General features: G+C 30.3%; 1 protein-coding gene across 3 annotated transcripts in view; it reads left to right on the top strand.

Annotated features, from left to right (window-relative positions):
- LOC117169307 (RYamide receptor) overlaps positions 1-21656 on the top strand; it is a 265162-nt gene that overhangs the window by 154738 nt on the left and 88768 nt on the right. For all 3 annotated transcript variants that reach the window (XM_033355620.1, XM_033355618.1, XM_033355619.1), the window contains exons 2-3: positions 5523-5917; positions 16995-17245. In XM_033355620.1, coding sequence (XP_033211511.1) covers positions 5543-5917; positions 16995-17245 — 626 coding nt within the window. In that variant the 5' untranslated portion in view covers positions 5523-5542. The remainder of the gene's footprint in view (positions 1-5522; positions 5918-16994; positions 17246-21656) is intronic.

The following is a 21656-nucleotide window of genomic DNA, read 5'->3' as shown; positions in this document are numbered from 1 at the left end:
AAAGAAAATTTGGGAGGGTAAGTATGAAAAGTGGGTCGGGGGGTAATGTTTGCATGAAAGTAATGGTAAAATAAATGGGCGAAAGAAGAATTGATCAAAAATTAAAGTAAATAATGGAGGGGAAGTGATGGCTGGGACAGGGAATGAATGTAAGTAAGAGAAGGGTATAATGAGAAATAGAAACAGAGTTAGGATAAATTATTGGTGCGGGGGACTCGAGAAAGTACAAGAAAATAAGGGAAGGGTAATTAACGGAAGTGAGGGGAAATGAAAGGATGGCAAAGAAAGGAATTGAAAGAAAAAAAGGGGAAATTATGGGAGGGAAATAGGGGGAAAGTGAAAAGAATGAAAGATTTGATAGGGTAATTAGGGGAAATTCGGGGCGTTAAGAATGGGAAGTAAGTAGTAGGGACGTAGGGACCGTGATAGAAAATGAGAAGGGAAATTAGAGAAAATTACTACGGGGGGAGTAGGGGGAATTAGTGAAGGGAGGAAGGGGAGGTAGATGAAATGATGGGGAATTCTGTAGAATAAATAGCAAAAGAGGCAAAGAGTAGGCGATATTAGGGATCATTAGAAGAGGGGAACTGAGTCATGAGGGGTAATTATTGGAGGAAAGTATGGGAAATTAGAAATGGGAACTAGGAGAAGTGAGTGAAGTGAGGGAAAGTAGGAGAAAATATTATAAATAAGGGAAAGGTGGAGGATAAATAATTTGGGGAAGCGTGAGGTCGAAGGGCGAAGTGAGGGAAATAGGTAGAGCAGGGTGACTAGGATGGAGAAGGGGAAATAAATATGGGAAGGGAAATAATTTTTTACTTTTACCCAATCTAAAATTGTTTAACCTGGAACGTATATATTTCCAAATTGTTCATTATGTTTTTCTTTAAATTTAAAGCGCTCTCAATCCAAAATTACTTATTATTGTCTCAACAAATTATTAATGTTCATTCTTTTCATTTTAATTTTAATTTTTAATGTCAGTAATGAAATAATTAGATTAAATATATGATAAAGTAAAAAATTTGGTGAGGAGTCTTGAATTCAGCATAAATAAATTTGTTTATCCAATTATTATTCATGAAACACGTCGAGTTTTATATAAAATAAGACAAGGCTCATGTTTTCCATGTTTTGAATGAGTTGATGTGATGGTGAATATACTACAGACCTTAGAACTTTACTATATTCCCTGGGCACCTATTTTTCAGCTTTCCAAGCTTCTCAATTAAAGTATAATTCATATGTCTCGAATTTAATGTATGGTGACATCTAATTTATCTCACTTTCACATTCTTATAAATTGCTAATTCTTTAATTATATTCAGACTCATTATTTTACTTTAAAATTTTTTTAACCCTCTGGTCTACACTATTTTTCATCGCCCAAATTGAAGTACATCTGGTTAGCCAGATATTTGCTTCTGATGAAGCAAGTGAATAAGAAACCTACAATAACTATTTTTTAATAGTATTCGAATGGAAAGGTGGTACACTTTTATGAAAATTCAATTAAGTAAATACTTCGAATAGTAAGTAATATGATGTAATGAGCACAAAATGTTGTTAACCGATTACAAGCTCAAATTATAGCAGATGATAAAATATCATTAAAAATGCCTTTTCTAAAGAATTAACGAATTACTTTACGACCGGAGTCCATACAGTATCAAAAAGAAGCTGTTATTGTTTGAAATACGCGTGTGGCTATGCTCCCGGACACCCTAACCTTCAACCGATTCACTATCACGTGACTCCAGCAACACACTTTTTAAAGATTTTCACGATAAGAATTACCATTAAAGTTGGAAACAAGTTGAAAAAGAACATTAAAGTTAACGGCAATAACGTTTTTCCGCTTCAAACATGACTGATTCCCCTTGAAATATATTTTCTTTGATCATGTCACTAATCTGCCCATTTACGAATTATCAGACCGGTTAAGATTATTCATCATAATGAATCAGCAAACAAACCTTTGCCATCCATAAACCTTCTCACCAGCACACGAATTCGCTGACTGAAATTTTACAACTTATTTTGGACGATATTTATTTTAAAAGAACAAAAATTCACCGTCTTACTTGTGCTTGCTAAACGCTCTCCCTGCGTATAAAAGTGTAATAGCGCAAGGCGCGCGGCTTAAAGGCAGCTACGATTTTTAAATATTTTTTATACACTGCTTTGAAAAATTTTCCCCGGACATATTTATGTGTAATTTAATATTGAAGCATGCTACTTTTTACTTAGCCTTCATTTACGCGGGCACATTCACATCGCGCGCGGCACGGTTCGCCCGCAAGTTTGAGAGCGCCTAGAACGCGCACCGGTTGTATCTCGCGCTTTACGCTCGGTAATTGTGCATCCCTCATATTTTTGCATAGGACTTTTAAAATAAAGGTCAAACGATCGATAACTTAAATTTAGTGATTGTGAATTCTTTTTTGTTAATGCTCCTTCTCATCAAGTGCCTCTTGAGAGAAAAAGGTTAGAAGCAAATTTTTAGATTTAATTTAAAAACCATTTTTTCATAAAATATTGTATTGTACTTTATGTCCTTTTGGCCAAAAATTTAATTTGCTTATTTGGAATGTTATTTTTTACGATAAAAACAAAACACTTTGTATCTTATCAAAAAATTGTTAATGACAACGACGACGACGACATCGACAGACAGACACCGAAGTAAAAACTATTTTTTCTGACTCAGGGGGCATTCAAAACTTCGACATTTAATGGAATCCGCGAAAGTCAATTTTCAAATAAAACCAGTACCTTCTCATTAAGAGGTGAATATAAAAAAAATTATTTATTTTACTTTTTTTAATACGAATTAAAATCTTTTTAAACTTATTTTGAGAGATTTCGTCTTTTATTTTCTTTGTACAAAAAGTTTTAATTTTATTGAATATATTTATATCTTTTCTGATTCATCTTAAAGATATTTATTTTCAAAAATCTATGAAATGAATAAATCTAACGAGAAGCATTTTTTTGGGAGGGACAATTCACATAATACTTTATACGTTTAGGGGTGAAGGGGTCGGCCGAACTATCATTCTCCATAGTAAGACCAATGACAAAAGTATCACGGGGGGGGGGGGGGGGGGGGGGTCAGAAGTTTTTGAAACGTGTATTACGTATTATGTGAATAGCCCTTTGGTGGATGTGAGAGAGGGATATCGAGATGAAGGGAGGGGAAAGTAGAGGTGGTGAATAAAGGGAAGAGGAAGCTAGGACACTTTCTTCCATTTCGCGTCGCTTCCTTACCTCTCACTTCCCCTCCTTTCCCCTGCCCACACTTCTCCTCACTTCCCCACCCCTCATCACCAACAACTTCTCCTCTCTTTAATAATATCCCCTCCACTTCACTCACGTTCCCTCCTTATCCCTAATTTCCCCTCACTACACCCACTTTCCCTAATATCACGTACCCATAACTTTCCCTCATTCCCGCTTCCCATCATATTCCCTTCCGTCCCTCCCCCTTATTTCCCCTTCCTTACTCCCTCTTTCCTTTCACTTATTTTCCCTCATTCTCCAAATTTCTCCAGACTTGCCCTCCTTTGAAATAATTACGATGGACAGATATACGAACGGAAACCCGACCAAAACAATAAGGGTTTCATCCCGGGGCTACAAACCCCTACAAAATTTGAATTTTTTAAACAAAATTCACGATAAGCGGCCTTCGTATTTTTGCTTTCTAAGAAAGAAGGCTTTGTAATTTCCCCTCACTTTTCCTACATACCCATCCCTGATTTCTTCGACTTCCCCGTTTCTTATTTCTCCTACTTTTCCACTCCTTTTTTCTCCTGCTTCCCCTCCTAACCCTCTCTTTATTTCCCTGCACTTCCCCTCTTCTCATCACCCCTCCTAAAAAGAAAGTACGACAAACATAAGTTGCGACGATCGAATAAAGTAGTAAAAAGCCTATAACTGCCACTTGTGAATTATTTTATTGTGGTTGGAAATCATTGTGAAAAAATTAGGCGTAATCAAAGGGCGATTTCTCGTTCAGATATTTGATCTGGCCCCGATGGGGGCCAGACCGGGCTAGATCTAGGCTATATCTAGGCCAAATCGCGGATACAATATACGCCCAGACCGGGGCCAGATCTGGCAACCCAATCGGTGCCTGATCGGTACGCGATCAGTCTTATTATAATCCATTTATGAATTTCACAAATGAAACTACTGAATGATCCTCTCCTTTAAACTGTCACCCTAATCTTTGGTATTCAAAAAAAAGATTTCAGTGTTGCTAAGAGCCTCCGTGGTTTCATATTTAGTACAAATAACAGCTTAAAAAAATATTTATATGTAAGGGTATTAGTATTTTAAGTCAAAATTAAAGTAGTACGAGCACGTAAAAAACAGGTTTCGGGCAAAAATGTTTAATTATACTTCTAAAAAACGTAAGATTATTGTAGATAGTATAATTTAACAGAAAAGGGTTGTTAAGTTTATTAAAAAATTGATAAATAAACAAAAATATTTGATTTCACAATTTTCATTCCATGAAAAAATTTTGTCATAGCAATTCTTAGCAAATTAAAAAAAAAATACAATCGTTATACATGATATCTGAAGTTCGGAAATAAAAAAGTCGCGGTAAGGTAGGAATCTGGTCACGTGACCCGCTCATCAAATTGCCTTAAAGGACGTTTTTATAAGTTTAAATGCCAACTAGATGCCAATTTCGAGCATGCGCAGCTGACTAAGGAGCTCTCGTTGGGAGCACTGCTCAATATTGGTATTTTCATTCTACTACTTCATTCCGAAATACATATTGTTAAAAGTTGTCCTTAATGTATTTTTATAATGAATTTATTATTAAAACAGAATAAAAGTTTCATTTTTACTGATGTAATTGTAAATCTACTAATTTTACCTGAAACTGAGTTGATGTCAGCAGGAAATTGATTTCCTAGAGATTCAATTTCCAAATTCATAAATTGAATAGGTTGAACAATATTAACTTCCGAAACGCTTACATATACTCATTGCATATACATATAATCATTCTATTTATATTTATTGACAAAAGAAAATTTAATTAACTATTAATTTATTAGAGGTTAGGTTTCAAAGAGCGCAGTGTGTAATTAATCACATTCATTTTCCTCACTCATGTTTCGAGGTATACTGGCTAGTGTTCTGTGCCTCCGAACTTTCGGCGAATTCGCATTAGGCATTTCCAATACATAATTAATATAATATATTATAAACGAGCAATATTCAAATTTCACTTCACTATCAGAAAAAAATAAGTGGCACTAGTTCTCCGAGCGCATGGAGATGATTTTCCAGTGGTAAATACGTCTGGCCTAAGTATGCGCTAGAGAGTTTTACCGATTAGGGCCAGATCGGGAATCCCGACCGGGGCCAAATCGGTATTAAGTTCGAAATCTGGCGATTTCTGCACGGGTTCTTAGAAAAGTGGCTGATTTTAAAGATTTTTGTTTTGGCCATCCTGATTAAGGATGTAAAATTTTAATTATTATTTTTTTTAATTACAGATCAGTATGCCGTGAACAATATGGAGACCACGATATCAATCATCACGGAGGCCAACATCACCGAGATAAATTCTGATGAGGAAAATTTGACCAACTACAGTTGTGATGAACTATTCAATAGCGGAAGTGTTCTCTCGAGAACGTGGTTTCAGACAACGATTTATATTTTGTATACGACAGTTTTCGTGGTTGCACTGGTTGGTAATGTCCTAGTCGTTTATATCGTGCACAGCTGTCCTCGAATGAAAACTGTTACAAATTACTTCATCGTAAACCTAGCTGTTGGGGACATTCTTATGGACCTCTTCTGCGTACCTACCACCTTTGTTAGTACTTTAATACTACAATATTGGCCCTTTGGCCAGGAACTTTGCCCCAGCGTCAATTATTCTCAGGTAAGTACTGTTGAGTTAAATTTATTAATCTCTAACCTTATTATAGGCCTTTCCATTACGACCCTTGTTTCTTCGAAATTAGGTAAGCATCAAACTGGGTTTATTTATAGTTCTGGCAACAGCAGCTCATTTTAACAATCTGGCCATAACTTCGGAATGCTTCAACTTGATGAGCTTTCGAATTGAAAGCTTTTAAATTGTTTCAGCAGTTTTGAGCCATGATTTGAAAATGAGCTGCGTGGCTGTAAGAATTTATGTTGAGTAAAGGCTCTCGAGAATATGCTCGGCGTTTCAGCTTCAACAGAGCCTTTATAGAGCATTCAAGGGAATTTAAAGCATTTATTTTTGAAAACGTGACAGAATTAAGGAATTTTCGATAAACTGAAGTTGATGTTAATTTTATTGTTATGGTTAAAAACCGCAATTATTATGTTGAAAATTTATCTTTTTTGGTTGAATCAAACTACTTTTGGTATCATATTAAACTTCTTTTTGGTAGAACTATCATAAAACACATTTTTCGTTGAGAATTCATCTTTTTTTGTTGGAAAATTCAACCATTCAGTTGGAAGTTGAACTCCTCTGTCAAAGATTGATTTATTTAGTTTATATTTGTTCATTTTAGTTAAGAAACTTGTTTAAATTGAATTGTTTATTTGAAAATAAATTGTTTTAACAAGAAATTCAAGTCATACATGTGTGATTCAAAATTTAACTTCAGGTGAAAATTCTACTATTTTGCTTCAAATTTCTGTTTTTTATTAAAAATTTTAATTTAATGGAAGAATATTTAATCTTCTTGGTGTATAATTTCTCTTCTCAGTTAATAATTTTACTATTTTGCTAAAAATTTACTTTAATTTAATTGAGAATTATTTTTTCACTGAAGATTTAACTATTCTATTTTTAGTTAAAAATTTATCTGTTTTAGGTGAAAATTCGACTGTTTGTTGAAAATCCGTCCTTCTTTGGTAGAGCAGTACTAGCGTTAGTTCAAAATTAATTGTATCGGTTTAAAATTAATCAATTTTATTTCTTGTTGACAATTTATCTTCTTAGTTAAAAATTCACTTTAACCATTCAATTTTTTGTTTGAAATTTACTTTTTTTGATAAAAGAATAATGTCGACGCGTGCAAGTTTAAAATTTTAAAAATTGCGGTTCGCTCACTTGACAAAGGTGTGACAAAAAGTCTAATTAATTCAAAAGTTTTTTTAATGTTATTAAAATTAAGTAAGGATTATTGATTTCTAGAACTCGTAAAATATGGTAACACTGGTAACAACTGAGTTTATTAAAATTTAAAGTAAATCTTTACAACACATTTAGACTCTACTTAAAAATAATGATCGCTAATCGGTTTGTCGTGAGAATTAGTAAGGCTCACTCCACTCGACTATCTCTACTTAAAATATCAATCTGCGCAATCATAACCGCAGAAGTCATAATCTTAATTCACTCAACGAAGGCTCAATTTGATTTCTAACGAAGCTTTCGCTTTTCGACAATTAATCTTTTTCGTTTAAAAATTATACGCTTTGTAAAAAATCAAACTATTTTATTTTTTGTTAAGAATTCATTTCTTTGGTTGGAAAAAAAACTAGTTAAAAATTCATTTTTTTGTTGATATAAAACTACTTCTATTGTTTCAAAATTCCACTGTTTATTCACAAATTTATATTTTTGGTTGAAAATCTATGTAAATTGTTTAAAATTCATCTAATTGGGCAGAAAATTCAAATTATCGGTTAAAAATTGATCTTTTTGGTTGAAAATTAGTTTTTTTTCGTTATTTAAAATTAATTTTTTAACGAAAAATGTAACTGTTTGATTTGCTGTCAAAAATTAATCTTTTTCTATAGAAATTTAATCTTCTTGGTTGAAAATGTTACTAATTCGTTGAAAATTTATTTTAATATGATTGATAGTTATTTTTTCACTGAAAATTTAACTATTTGCTGAAAATTAATGTTTCTTTGGTAGACCCGTGCAGAAAATGTATCTATATAATTGAAAATTTATGCATTTGGTTAAAAATTAAATTTTTAAATTAAAGATTCGTTTTAGTTGAAATTTTACATTAAATATTCCATTTTTTGTTAAAAATTTACCTTTTTTGATAGAATTTTTATCTTTTTCATGAAAAAAATATCTGGTTTGTAGAAAATTTAACTCATTTATTTATTGTTAAGAATTGATGTGTTTGGTTGGAGCAAAAACTAGTTAAACATTGGTTTTTTGTTTTTGTATATAAAAAATTCATTTTTGGTGTTGAAAATTCCACTAAGTGTTTATAAAATTCAACTTTGTTGTTGTTGAAAATTCGTGTGCATGGTTAAAAATTGTACCAATTGTGTAAAAAATTCATATCGTTGGTCAAAAATTGATCTTTTTGGTTCGAAATTAGTTTTTTCTCATTAAGAATTAATTTTTTTCACTGAAAATTTAACTGTTCGATTTTTTCTCGAAAATTAATCTTTTCTGTCAGAAATCTAATCATCTTGTTTGAACATTTAACTATTTCGCTGAAAATTTACTTTCCTTTTATTGAAACTTATTTTTTCTACTGAAAATTTAACTATTTTATTTTTAGTTGAAAATTTGTCTGCTTTAGGGGAAAATTTAACTATTTCTTGACAATCTGTCTTTTTGGTAGAACAGTACTCTCATTAATTGAAAATTCATCTTTTTGGTTCGAAATTAATTTCTTGAGTTAAAAATGTAACTATTTTATTTTTGTAGAAAATCCATGCATTTGGATGAAAATTAAAATTTTTTGGTTGGCGATTCGTCCCTTTTGTTGAAAATTAACTTTAACTAATCAATTTTTTAAAGAAAATTAAATTGTTTCATGGAAATTTAATCTTTTTCGTTTAGAAATGTTCTTTTTGTATAAAATTTAAATATTTCATTTTTTGTAAAAAATTTATTTCTTTGGCTGGAAAAAAACAGTTGAAATTCGTTTTTTTTATTGATAGAACATTTATTTTTTGGTTTGAAAATTCCACGGATTATTCAAAAAATCATATTTTTAGTTGAAAATTCATAATTAATTTAGAATTAATTTTTTTAAACAGAAAATCTGTCTGTTTAATTGTTTGTCAAAAATTTATCTTTTTTCGATAGAAATGTAATCTTCTTGGTCGAAATACTAAAATTTCAATAAAAATTTACTTTAATATGATTGATAATTATTTTTTCACTAAAAAAATTGAATTGGTCTATTTTTAGTTGAAAATTCAACTATTTGATAAAAATTCATCTTTCCTTTGCAGAAAAGTACTCTCATTAGTGGAGACTTCGTCTTTTTGGTTAATAATTAATTTATTTGGTTACAAATTTAAATATTTTATTTTTTATAGAAAATTAATCTTTATAGTTAAAAATTCACTTATTTGATCAAAAATGAAATTTTTTTAGTCGAAGATTCCTCATTTAAGTTAAAAAATTACTTTAACTATTCTCTTTCTTTGTTGAAAATTTACCTTTTTTGATATAAATGTAATCTTTTGCGTTGAAAATTTATCTGTTTTGTAGAAAATTTAACTATTCTATTTTTGGTTGCTAATTCATTTCTTTGGTTGGGAAAAAAATATTTAGTGGAAAACTCTTTTTTTCAATAGAAAAGTCATTTATTGTGTTGAAAATCTCGCTATTCATTAAAAAATCCATATTTTTGGTTGAAAAATCATGATTAGGATTAAAACCTAATTTCTTGGGTTGAAAATTTTTTTTCATTTCAGCTGAAAAATTATTTCTTTTTAGTTGAACGTTACGTTTTTTAACCGAAGATGTAACCTTTTTATTTTTCCTTGAAAATTTAAATTTTAGTTGAAATTTAATTAATTTTGCTTAAAACTCGTTTAATTCTTTGTTTAAAATTCACTTCTCTAACTGCAAACTAAACTACCCTTTCTTATTTTTTTGTAGTAAATTTATCTTTTTTTGTCTACATTTTATGTATTTTGTTAAAATTGTATCTTTTTGGTAGAAAATTGATATTTTAGATTTAGAATCAGATTATTGTATGGAAAGTTTTTTTATTTTTTGTTTGAAGTTTAATTGTTTCAACTGAAAATTTAATTCTTATATTTTTACTTGAAAAATATTTTTTTTGGATGAAAACAAAAATATTTGGTTGAAAATTGTTTTTTTTTGTTGAATATTTATTTTTCTCGAATTTTAACTATTCTAATTTTTGTTGAAAATTGATCTTATTTCGATAAAAATCAATGTGTTTTGTTGTAAATGAGTCTCTTTTTGTAGAAAATTCATCTTTTTACATTCTCATAGTTTATGATTGAGAAAGTAGGGTAAAGGGGGGCAGCGCCAACCAGTGGGGCAAAGGTGATTTTCCTTATAGCATGGCCATTATTTAACAATTTTAGTTCTACTTTGCATCAAATAAATCTATTTCATCAGAGAGATTTTGTTACTTCCTAAAATCTTGAAAATTGAAGTTGCAAGAGATAAATTATACAGAAAACAGTTTTTACCACGAAAGAATGGAAGTTTCGCTGACAGAAATATATAGTTTTCAACTCTATTGACAATACTTACCGTACAAAAATTTGATATTTTGTCAGATAAAATAATATCACACAATCTAATTATATTAATTAGACGTAATTCAAGTCCAAAATATAATATATCTCATAAATATGTGAGGCTTGGCCAGGGGGGCAAGCATGACGAAAATAATATTGACAAAGTGCTTAGGTGAAACGCGTGTCACACATGGACATAGGAAACACGGGACTAGGCATGCCATCCTGACTTGGGCGAGCGGGGTTGAATCCACGGGAGGGGGAAGAATTCCATGAGTGGGGAGAGCCGCCATCTTACGATATGTCATTTGATTATGCGCACGAGCATTTTTGCCGACAAACTGTGCATGAAAATATAAACATGTGGGCGCTGCCATATTTGTCCCGGTACATCAAAAGGTGGCGGACCTCAATGAATAAGAGGTTATATTACAGCTATCTTTAGTTTTATTCAAAATAACTTATTCTTCTTGTTGGACATCTTTAAAGTTAATTTTTCCAGTACAGAAAATACCACAGAAGCAAACCATCATATTTTCTTATCTTTAAATGTTTTGATTTTCATAAAAAGCTGCAGACGGCTTTGCCCTCAGGTGAGGGGCAAAGCCGACGAAATACAGCATGTTAGAAATAATTAAATTACTAAATCATTGTTTCTTTGATGTGATTAATACTTATAGAAATATAATATAATGTAGAACTCGAAGTGAGAACAAACTGGATCAATTCAACATTTTATTAACTTTAAAAAAAAACATTGACTGTTAACTTTTTGGCGCTGCGCCCCCCCTTGCCCTATTAGAATTGTCTGAAATTTGGCACCACAGTTTTTTAACAAATCTCCACGTTTCGATACCCCCTGAATCCGAAAATCAAGTTTTTGCGATGGCGTCTGTCTGTCCGTCCGTCTGTAAACACGATAACTCTCGAAAAATTGAACGGATAAAATCGATCTTTGACACACTTTTCGAGGTCCTAGAAGAAAGGACGAGTTCATTAACCAGCCATTCTTCATGAAAATTCAATAAGTAAGTGTATTTTAAAAATTGTTGAGACCACTTTTTTTTAATTTGAAAATTCTATGTACAGATATTTATGGTATTAAAAAGGAGAAACAATTTATCTCAATGACTTTTTTTGATAAAAAGAAAATTCTCAGAGCTGTAACATTTTCAAAATATTTTTAATCAATCCATAATCAAAATTTTTAGCCAAACAACGCACAGTATTAAAAAAGTCAAAAAAGAAAAATATTGATTTTCGAAAGCCCTATATGATTATCATAATAAATTTTTGCATTTTCTTGGAATATCGAAAATTCAAATTTTGATTGCGCAAAAAATAAAGAAAAATCAAAAATTCCATTTTGTAGTCAAAATATGTAGTATACGATAAAATATGAATAAACAAAAATTGTGTTTCCAAAAAAGATCTACAATTTCGTTGAAAGGATCTTTATTTTCGTTAAGAATCACTTTTTGATAGGATGCGTACTTTTCGTTTTTTTCGTGAAAAATAACATTCAAAATAATAAAAAAAATTGGTGTAAAAAAGAACAGGTACGCAAAAAAAAGATTCAACAAAACCTGTTTACAAACGTCTGTCGGAAATCCAGCAAATATATACAAATATAATTACTTACAAATATAATCGCACGCTTAATCTCTTTGAAAAATCCCACTCCACGCGGATTCGAACCCTACCTAAAACTACCTAAGCTAGTGTCCTAACCGCGCGCTCTACCGACTTCGCTATCGAAGCACTTGGATCTCGGTGACAAAATCACGAGTAAGAATTTCAAGGCATTGTCGTATGAAGTCGTATGGTGAGTCTCAACCATCTTCAAACTGAACGTGTGGAACTCAATATTTCTTTTAAGAAGACATCTTTCTGATGATACTTGAAAATTTTCGAGAGACTTTAATATACCATTTTTTATTTATAAAAATTTTAGAATTGAACTTTACTTATTTCAAAAAAGGCTCTATACTTTTGTTTTCTTAATATATTTAAAAATGTTATAAAATATCTAAAAGTAATAAACAATAAACAAAAATTCTCCATATAATGCGCAGTTTTAAATTTATCCAACTCTTTTATTGTATATAATACTCTCTTAGTCAATTTTTAATGAAAAATAAAATTGCTCAAACAATAATATAAAATATGTGAAAAGGCGAGGTAAGTTTCACTTATTTGACAAGGGACATAACACTTGTTGTTTATAAATATTTAAAACGCTTAAAAACGACCCAAAGATAATTAATAATAAAGAAAAGTTGCGTTTACAAAAATTCTTTAATAACATCAATGACTAAAAAGAATGTTCTGATATACGAAAATTTACATAAACCACAAAGCTTTTAATTTATCGAATGCTTTGATCATACATTGTTTACTAAGATTTGAATATGGAATTGCTTTCCTAAAACAACAATTTAAAATATGCAAAAAATAATTGAACTTCACTTATTTTACAAAGCGCTCAATACTTTTTTCTTTAAAAATATAAACCGCTTAAAAACGATCTAAAGCTTACAAAAAATTAATAACTTTTGAGTTGAAAAACGCTTTAATAATCTCAGTGACAAATAAATATTTTCTGATTTTTAAAAAACTCTCTAAAACGCACAGTTTACGATTTATTTAATTCTTTTATAGTACCTTTAATTCAGTTTTTAATTTAAATTAACATTTCTAAACAAAAATAATTTAGAATATGTAAGAAAGAATTGATCGCTAGTTTAAATATTACCCATTATAAAAAAGTGCTCTATCTTTTTTTTTCAAGTATAAAATACTTCGAAATCAGAAGAAAAAAAAATTCTGTAAAGAAACGTTTGATGCAAGAACTTGAACATTCTCAATCCTTTTATTTGAAAAAATTCTAATTGTCAATTTTTTAGTTATGTTTTCATAAAATAAAATGCATTCTTATTAAACTTTTTAAAAATGTTATTGAATTTTTTTCCTTAAATATTTTGCTTTATAAACGCAAAACATTTTTTTAAATTATCAAGAAAATGTAATAATTGTATTTTTAAACATTTTTTAAAGCTTATAACTTTGTTTTATGCTGTCATATATTCATTTATTATTATTTACAAAAATGTTTCACGGTTAAAAAAATTCGAAATAATTTAATTTTAAGTTGATTAATACATACAAATAATCAGCGAAAAAAATTATAGACGCAGTACATTTATAACCTTTTAATGATTTTAGGAATGAAATTACTTTTGACTCTTGCATAAATATTTCAAATTAATAACACTTTTTTAAAATCTATTTGAAAATTTTATAAGCAATTGTTAGTGGCAAAGAGAACCAACTTCATATCATGTCAATTTAATAAGATACTTTTGCAGTAAGAAGTAAATTAATTTAGACCAATATTTTAATTTTCATAATATGTGTGCGATGTCTATTATATCAAATCTACAGTTTTTATATTGAAAAGACTGATGTGATTCTATTTTGATGACATAGGTATCTTCAAAGTAAATCTGAAATTCGTTCCAAATAAATAATTACTTGAAGGAAAATATTCAAGCATTATTTTAAGAGAAATTATTTCTTCACTGAATACATTCATTTTCCCGTCTCAAGAACATGAGCATTATTTCAATTAAAATAGTAGTCAAAATAAGTATAAAAATTTACTTGGATCAAGAATTTTGTTAGAGTTTTAGTTACTTATCATGAGAATGTAATATTCTTAATTCAATATTTTATTAAACTTCACGCAAATAAGTATAATGAAACAAATTAACTCAATAGTCTTTTGCTTAGAGTAAATATATTCTTGATTCAAATAGTTGTCCTGATTCTATTATTTTCTTGATTCAAGAAAATCGGTCCCTTGTAAAAAGAAAATACCAAGTAAATTAGCCTACTTGATTCAATGCAAATTTTTTTTTCAGTGTATGTGTCAAAGTGGCTTCTTACACTGAACAATCTTCAGAATAGTTTTAACACTAATCACTTAGCTTTGTCATCAATTATCCGAATTAAAAATGCAACATTTTAATCCTTTTTTCTTTGAAAAGTTTTTGTTTTATTTTGAATGTATCGAAATAGCTTATTAGCCTCACTAAACTGCAGAATATAATCAACTTATTATTCAATGTATTATGTATGGACCTTTTATTCATTGTATTATGTATGGATCTTTTATTTAAAACGTGGAACTTGTTAAATTCTACATTATATGGAGGGTATTAAAAAACTTTCTTTGAAAGTATTTTCCTTTAGACCTTTTAAGTGTTGATGATGACTCCTTCATATCCTCAGAAAGCAATTTTTTTACTTTCACAAAAGCCTCTGTACTCTAAGAATGAATCCATCATTTATTATTCCTCGGAGAATAGAGAATTCTTTTTATTCGCAGCACTTAGTATACTTCACTGTCTACAACTTTAGCACGCTTTTGTCGCTAAAGATCCAATTTTTTCAACTAAAACGCTCTCAAATGACGTTCTGTACTACTTCTTCGTTTAATATGCCCAAGAGAAATTAATACCAGGAGCTAGTTTGAATGCTCATAAAATTTGTTCACAAACTGAAACCTCAACAAAAAGATTTAAAATGATTGGGAAACTTGAAGGATTCAGAATTTAACATTCTGAAATATGCAAGCCTTAAAAATTAGACAATTTCATTAGGGAACTCCAGGTCGGATTCATACAAAAAAACATTCATCTCAATAAATTCTTGTTTTTAACTCAAACAATTTGTTGCAAAAATTGCACAAAATTGATCAATTTAGACAATGGGATTTTCAAAAAAACATTTTTGAATGGCTGAAAATATTTTTGTTTGATCAAGGATTATCCTAGAGAGTAAGAAAATATGAAACTACAAATTAAAGAATTTTTTTAGTTGTGGTTATGCATTTTACAAGTTGATAAATGTTATGAATGACTTAAGGTAGTTGTATCAAAAAACAAATTATAGAAAAAAGTTTTTCTATGATTGTAAGAATTCAAATAATATTATTGATAATTTTATTTTAAATAAAAAACATTATTTTTCCTGAAAAAATGTTAAGACATTCGTTTTTTATCGGAAAGAGAGGATATAAGCAGAAATTTATCCACAAATTAATTAAATGCGGAGAATTTGACATGCCAAGAGCTTTAATTTGAGCCCTGAACGAAGAAAATTTGAAAATTTTCCCAAAGGTCAAAGCATTTTTTAAATCGCCGCAGCCTTCACTTTATAGGTTGAATGAAATACATGAATTTCCAACAAAACTGTTGAATTTCAAAGCTAAAAAGACGAATCATCTCAAAATTTTTCACAAAAAGTTCATTTCCAACGAAACAGTTTAATTTTCTATAAAATTGTTGAATTTTCATCTAAAGTGATGAATCTTGAATAAAAAACTTTAATTTTTCAAAGAGTAGTTTAACTTTATATTAAGTAGTTGATTTTTTAACCAAAATAGATCAATGTGAAACAAAACTCGCTGATATTTTATCAAAAAAGGATATAATTTTAAATGAAAAATAATTAGAATTACTCATAGAGGCGAATTTTCAACAAAATACTTTAATCAAGAAAGTTGATTTTCTATCAAAAAGACGATTTTTTGTCCAAACAACTGAATTTTTAACGAAAACAGATTTTTTTAAAACAGCTAAATTCAACCAATGAAAAACAAGTTTTCAACCAAATAGTTGAAACCTCTAACAAAAAAGTTAATTTTCAATAATAAACAGAATAATGTATCTAACCAAAAAGACGAATTTAAAAAAAATAGAAGATTCCTCATAAAGGATAAATTTTTTAAATAAAAATGGAATAGTAAAATTTAGAGATAATGAAAGTAATCTTTAACCAAATTAATCAATTTGCGAAAAATTATCAAACTTTTAGCCAAATAATTAAATTTTCATCCAAATTTGCATTTTTAATGCAAAAGTATGATTTCCTAACCATAAAGTTAATTTTCAATTCAAAATAAAAATTTTCAACAAAAAAAGTTACTTCTTAACCGAATATTAAAATTTTCTAACTAATTGATAAATTTTAAGTAATTTAAGTTTAAAGCAAGTAATTGATTTTTCAATCAAAATGATGAATTCACAAATAATATTAGAAATAGTTGATATTTTAATAAAAAATTTTAGGATTAACTCATAAAGGCAAATTAAAAAAAATTGAATCAAGAAAATAGATTTTATACGAAAAAGACGATTTTCGAACCTAACATGAATTGTCATCTAAAAAGAATTTTTATTGTAAATAAAAAAAACAGTGAAATTCAACTAAAAAAGACGAGTTTTCAACCAAATAATTCAATTCTCATTTTTAACCAAAAAAGATGAATGTTCAACTAAAAATGAACAATTTTCAATAAAAAATAGAATAGTTACATTTTTAGATAAAATCAATTCTAACCTAAGAAAACGAATTATCAACAAAATAATTAATTTTTCAACCTTCAACTAAAAAATTATTTTTTAACAAAAGATATAATAGTCAGTGCATTATAAATTAAAATTGAATTTTTTATTCTATTTCAGGCAGTATCTGTTTTAGTAAGCGCCTACACGCTGGTTGCGATAAGCATAGATCGCTTTATGGCGATTATGTGGCCCTTAAGACCACGATTATCCAAAACACAAGCAAAATTACTAATCCTTGCTGTGTGGTTGCTGGCTCTAATCGTGTCCTTCCCAATTGCCCTCGTATCTAAATTGAATCAACCACATCCACGATACAACGTCTGTGACCGCTACATGTGTGAGGAAATTTGGCCATCAACACAGCAAAAGTGAGTCTATATTCATCACTAATTATTAATTACTCAGTCATTTTCACCTCCTTTTTCTGTTTAAAAAATTATTCATCAAAAATCCCCCTGCATTTCATCCCACCCCTACTTCCCCTGCATTCCTCTCATCCCCTACTTCCCCTCCCACGCTTTAACCTTCGCTTCACCACTACTTTTCAGGAAACTTCTTTCTCTATCTACCTCATTTCTCATCACTTCCTCTCCTCTAATTTACTTTCACATTTCCCCCACTTCCTTGTCCCTTACTTTCACTATCCTCACTTTCCTTACGTTCTACTTCAGCTCCCTACCCCCACCCCTTCATCTTTCTTTCCTTTACTTTTCTTCACCTCATTTTCTTTACTCACCTTCACTCATTTTCTCAACTTCCTTTTCGTTATTTTCCCTACTTCTTCGACTTTCATTTGCTCTAACTTTCACACTTCCCTACACTTATATTTCGTCATTTTCCTTCACTTTCTACTTGCTTTACACTCATTTCCTCTCATTCATCTTTCTATCATTTCCCCTGATTTCCCTACACCCTCCCCTCATTTCCCAGCACTTTCCCTACTTTCCCCCGCCTCATTTTCCCTATATTCCGTACCATCATTTTCTCTAGATGCCGTACCATCATTTTCACTCACTTCCTCTACTGCTCTTCCCCTCTTTTCTTCATACTACTCCTACGCTCCGCCCCCACCTCTTCATTTCCCCTCACTTTCCATGACAATCTACCGGAACTATGATGATTTTTGTAAGGGCCTACGAAATCCTAAAAACTATACAAAAAGCCTAAAAGCATAGTGAAAATATATTGGACATATTGAGAAAGTTGAATAAAATGAAGAGAACATTCATTTTCACAGGTCCCCCGTGGCTCAAACTTAATTTCCGGTAAATATTTGAACGTTGAATAAACTCTCGAATTTCGATACAAATACATGAATCCCAAATTATGATAAACGAATATTGGAAATATTTCTATCCGTCTCTTCAATATCTAGAATTAACAAATTTTAAAAGAGGCGACTTCGAAAAAAGGACTTATTTTTTAGGATTTTATTTTTTTTATTTTTTCAAGGCAATGTAAATATAATTTTTATTAGATTCTCAAGAAAATTTAGATACATTTTTGAAGATTTCAGGTTTGTCCAATAAAAAATTTAGCAGCAAAGCTTATTTTCAACCACATAATTGAATTGAAGAAAAAAATTTGCCCGCTATCGCGCTTCGCGCTCTTTCTTGTAGGCGCACTGCGTCAATTTCAACTGCATTATTTCAAATATCATAAATATTATAACTTAAGTCGGAAACTAATGTTTTAAATCCCTGATGGACTACAATCATAAATTCAAATTTAAATTGTTTCTCAATTTCTTTTTAAATTGAATTTAAATTTAAAGATTACATTTTCTCATTGCGGCACTAGCGCTCTGCGTTCAATAAATGAGTCATACAAACGGTGTCTCAAACAAATAAAACGATATAGACAGAATTAAATAGGATATAATAAGAAGATATGCTTTTAAAATATATATATTTTTTAGTTTTAATAATTAGTAGTCAGTTTAAAAAATATATTAAAAATAATTTCACTATATTTTAAAAATATGCCGATATAGCTCATTTACCTGATTATTAAATATGAAGAACATTTTAAATTTTTTGGCCTTATTAAAAAATATTATTCAGATAATTTATCAATCTTTCAGAAATCTACTAAAAATCATTATTATAACTTCCATATCTCTCAAGAACAAAAATTACACACTAAAAGAAATAATTCGACGATACACACATAATTCTGGTTATTCCAACTATAATGTATTGTACGCTCAGCTACAGCAATACGGTTTACATAATTTACCCGTACCATAATTACTGAAGCAATATTACTGATTCAGTCATATGTTCCAATGGATATTTCTAAACATAAGATGGCTGTAATGGAACGAATTTGTACGGCTGCGTCAGACAGAATTTGTTTGGGGTAAATCAAACATACTCACGGCTCTCAGCTGCATTTCCCTTTGAGGAGATTTAAGCATACCGTTCGGATAGTCTGATCCTATGCATGCCTGATATAAAATGCGAATGAGGATGCATCCTCCCTATTAAAAGGCAGTGTATACGAAAAACGTAAAATAGTTCTATAAATTCTAATATTCTAGCTAAAATACAATCTATATCGAAGAAGTCTCGAAACCAATTTTTTCCCGAAAAAATTAACCCGTATAGAAATTTCCCCGTTTGGCCCTAATACAACAAGTTTCTGGCCAGATCCCGGCCGGGCTACCCCTGGCTGAGTTTCATGGACAGGAACCGGGCGGAAGCCGGTCGGGCAACATTTTTCTCGAATCACGTAGTCTGGGGCCGGCCGGTTACTGGCCGGGCCAACCCTGGTTATATCCTATGGTCGGGAGCCAGCTGGGCACTGGTCAGGTCAATGTTTTTGTAGAGCATTTTTTAACAACATTTTTTAAGAGCCGTGATATTATCGAAGACGTAATTATGGATGCTTGATGAATTATTATTTGAAAATTATAATGTAAAGATTTATTAGACCAGTGAAACAAAAATGAGCTTTTTTAAATTCTTAAAAAAAAACATTAAATTTTTTCGAATAATTTAACATTTTATATTAAACTGTTATCGATTCTGCTATGTGCAACAACATAAATGATACAATTTTTATAAACTTCTCTATATTCAGACAATGTTTAGCCTGTACAACTTCAAATTTACCGCCATATATAGCGCCTGCTGTGTCTGTCGTCTGCATAGACACTCAGTAATTTTCATTTTCGCTCCTGGAACGAGAATGCTCCTTGCATTCACGTCGCGTCGTCTCTTCGAAGTTCGCAAATAAAATCGAGACTCGTAGTTAAAATTAACCTTATTTCAGTAATTAGTTTGAATCCCCCACTTAGTGCGCGAATAATTATTATTTTAAATTAAAATATAGTCTTGTGTATACAGTTTTTACTTTCTTCCTTCCTAACCTGAAATCAACTCCGGCTTCCAAAAGGCTATGAGATTCTATCATCAGGGAATACAATTCTACTCCAATTTGCTTGCCGGAATTGGTTCACTTGATTTGACTTTTAAAGTTCACCGTAATCCTTACGATCAGCCTTAAGGGCATGCTTTTCGGTGGCCACGTGACCAAACTAGTCCCCGGTTATGAACATTTTTTTTGGTGTTCACTGCGTCCACACGAATTGAGATATCGTGTTTAAACTTTAACACATAAAATAAAGAGCACTAAAGAACGTTTGTATACATCAATATATTGGTAATTTTAAAGAAATTTTATTTATAAATTGATGGAATAAGGTATTACCATTCGAGTTATAGCACTTTGCAGATCATTTTTGGTTTGATGCATTTTAGATTTTTTTTTATTCGCTCATATTGAGCACTGACACCAATTTTATACTAAATCGTCTAAACCTTGAAAAAAATTAATATAAGCAATAAAATTTGCACCTTCGATGCAAATTAACAAATAAGTATCTGCACACACGTAACCTATAATTATTTTTTGGGCATTTTTAGCGATTTCTAGCGGAGAAAAAAAGAAACTTTGAACGTCGATAAAGTCGAGATCAAGTGACTAAGTTCATTCATGAAATTTCGGTGTAAAATGTTTTTCATTTTTTTGGTCCTAAAAATAAAAGATAAATTTCAAATTGGACACATAGCAACACCAGCAATGTGCTAAAATTTACTCGTCGGAGTTCTCCAACCAACTTCCATAATTCTTGACGTTGAATCGATCAGCTGATAACTATTGTTGACAGTGAACCAACCAGCGGGACTCAGCATCGGACTCGCCTTGTCTTTCGACCCCGGGCGAAATTTTATTTTTATTCTTGGAATTGTTTCATACCAGTACAAAAAATCTAAAAGAATATATAACCATTAGAACATTTTAATTATTTTCTGCAGATGCACATTTCTCAAGATGGGACTTGGACGAATTTTCGAGTATGACATTCTAAGATGTTCCTCGATTTTTTTTAATCGAGGCATCTACTTTATCGACGTTAAAAGTTTATTTCCTAATTGCTTTAGTATTTTACTAGAAAAATTTCTTCGTAATTATGAACATTTTGATATATACAAACGTTCCTTAGTGCTTTCGGTATAGCTTCCTAAATCCTGAACACGATATCTCAATCCGTTTGGACGTAGTGAGGACCGAAAATAACGAAAATCATTTCATTCTCCATACAAAATTTTTATAAATGAACTTAGTCACGTGATCTCGACTTTATCGACGGTCAAAGTTTCTTTTTCTCTTCGCTAGAAATCGCTAAAAATGCTTCAAAAATAATTATAGGTTACGTGTATGCAGATACTTATTTGTTGATTTGCAACGAATGTGCAAATTTTATTGCTTACA

The sequence above is a fragment of the Belonocnema kinseyi genome, chromosome 3 (assembly GCF_010883055.1).
Source record: "Belonocnema kinseyi isolate 2016_QV_RU_SX_M_011 chromosome 3, B_treatae_v1, whole genome shotgun sequence".
In the NCBI taxonomy this organism is placed as follows: Eukaryota; Metazoa; Arthropoda; class Insecta; order Hymenoptera; family Cynipidae; genus Belonocnema; species Belonocnema kinseyi.
This window is presented reverse-complemented; position numbering and strand designations above follow the sequence as displayed.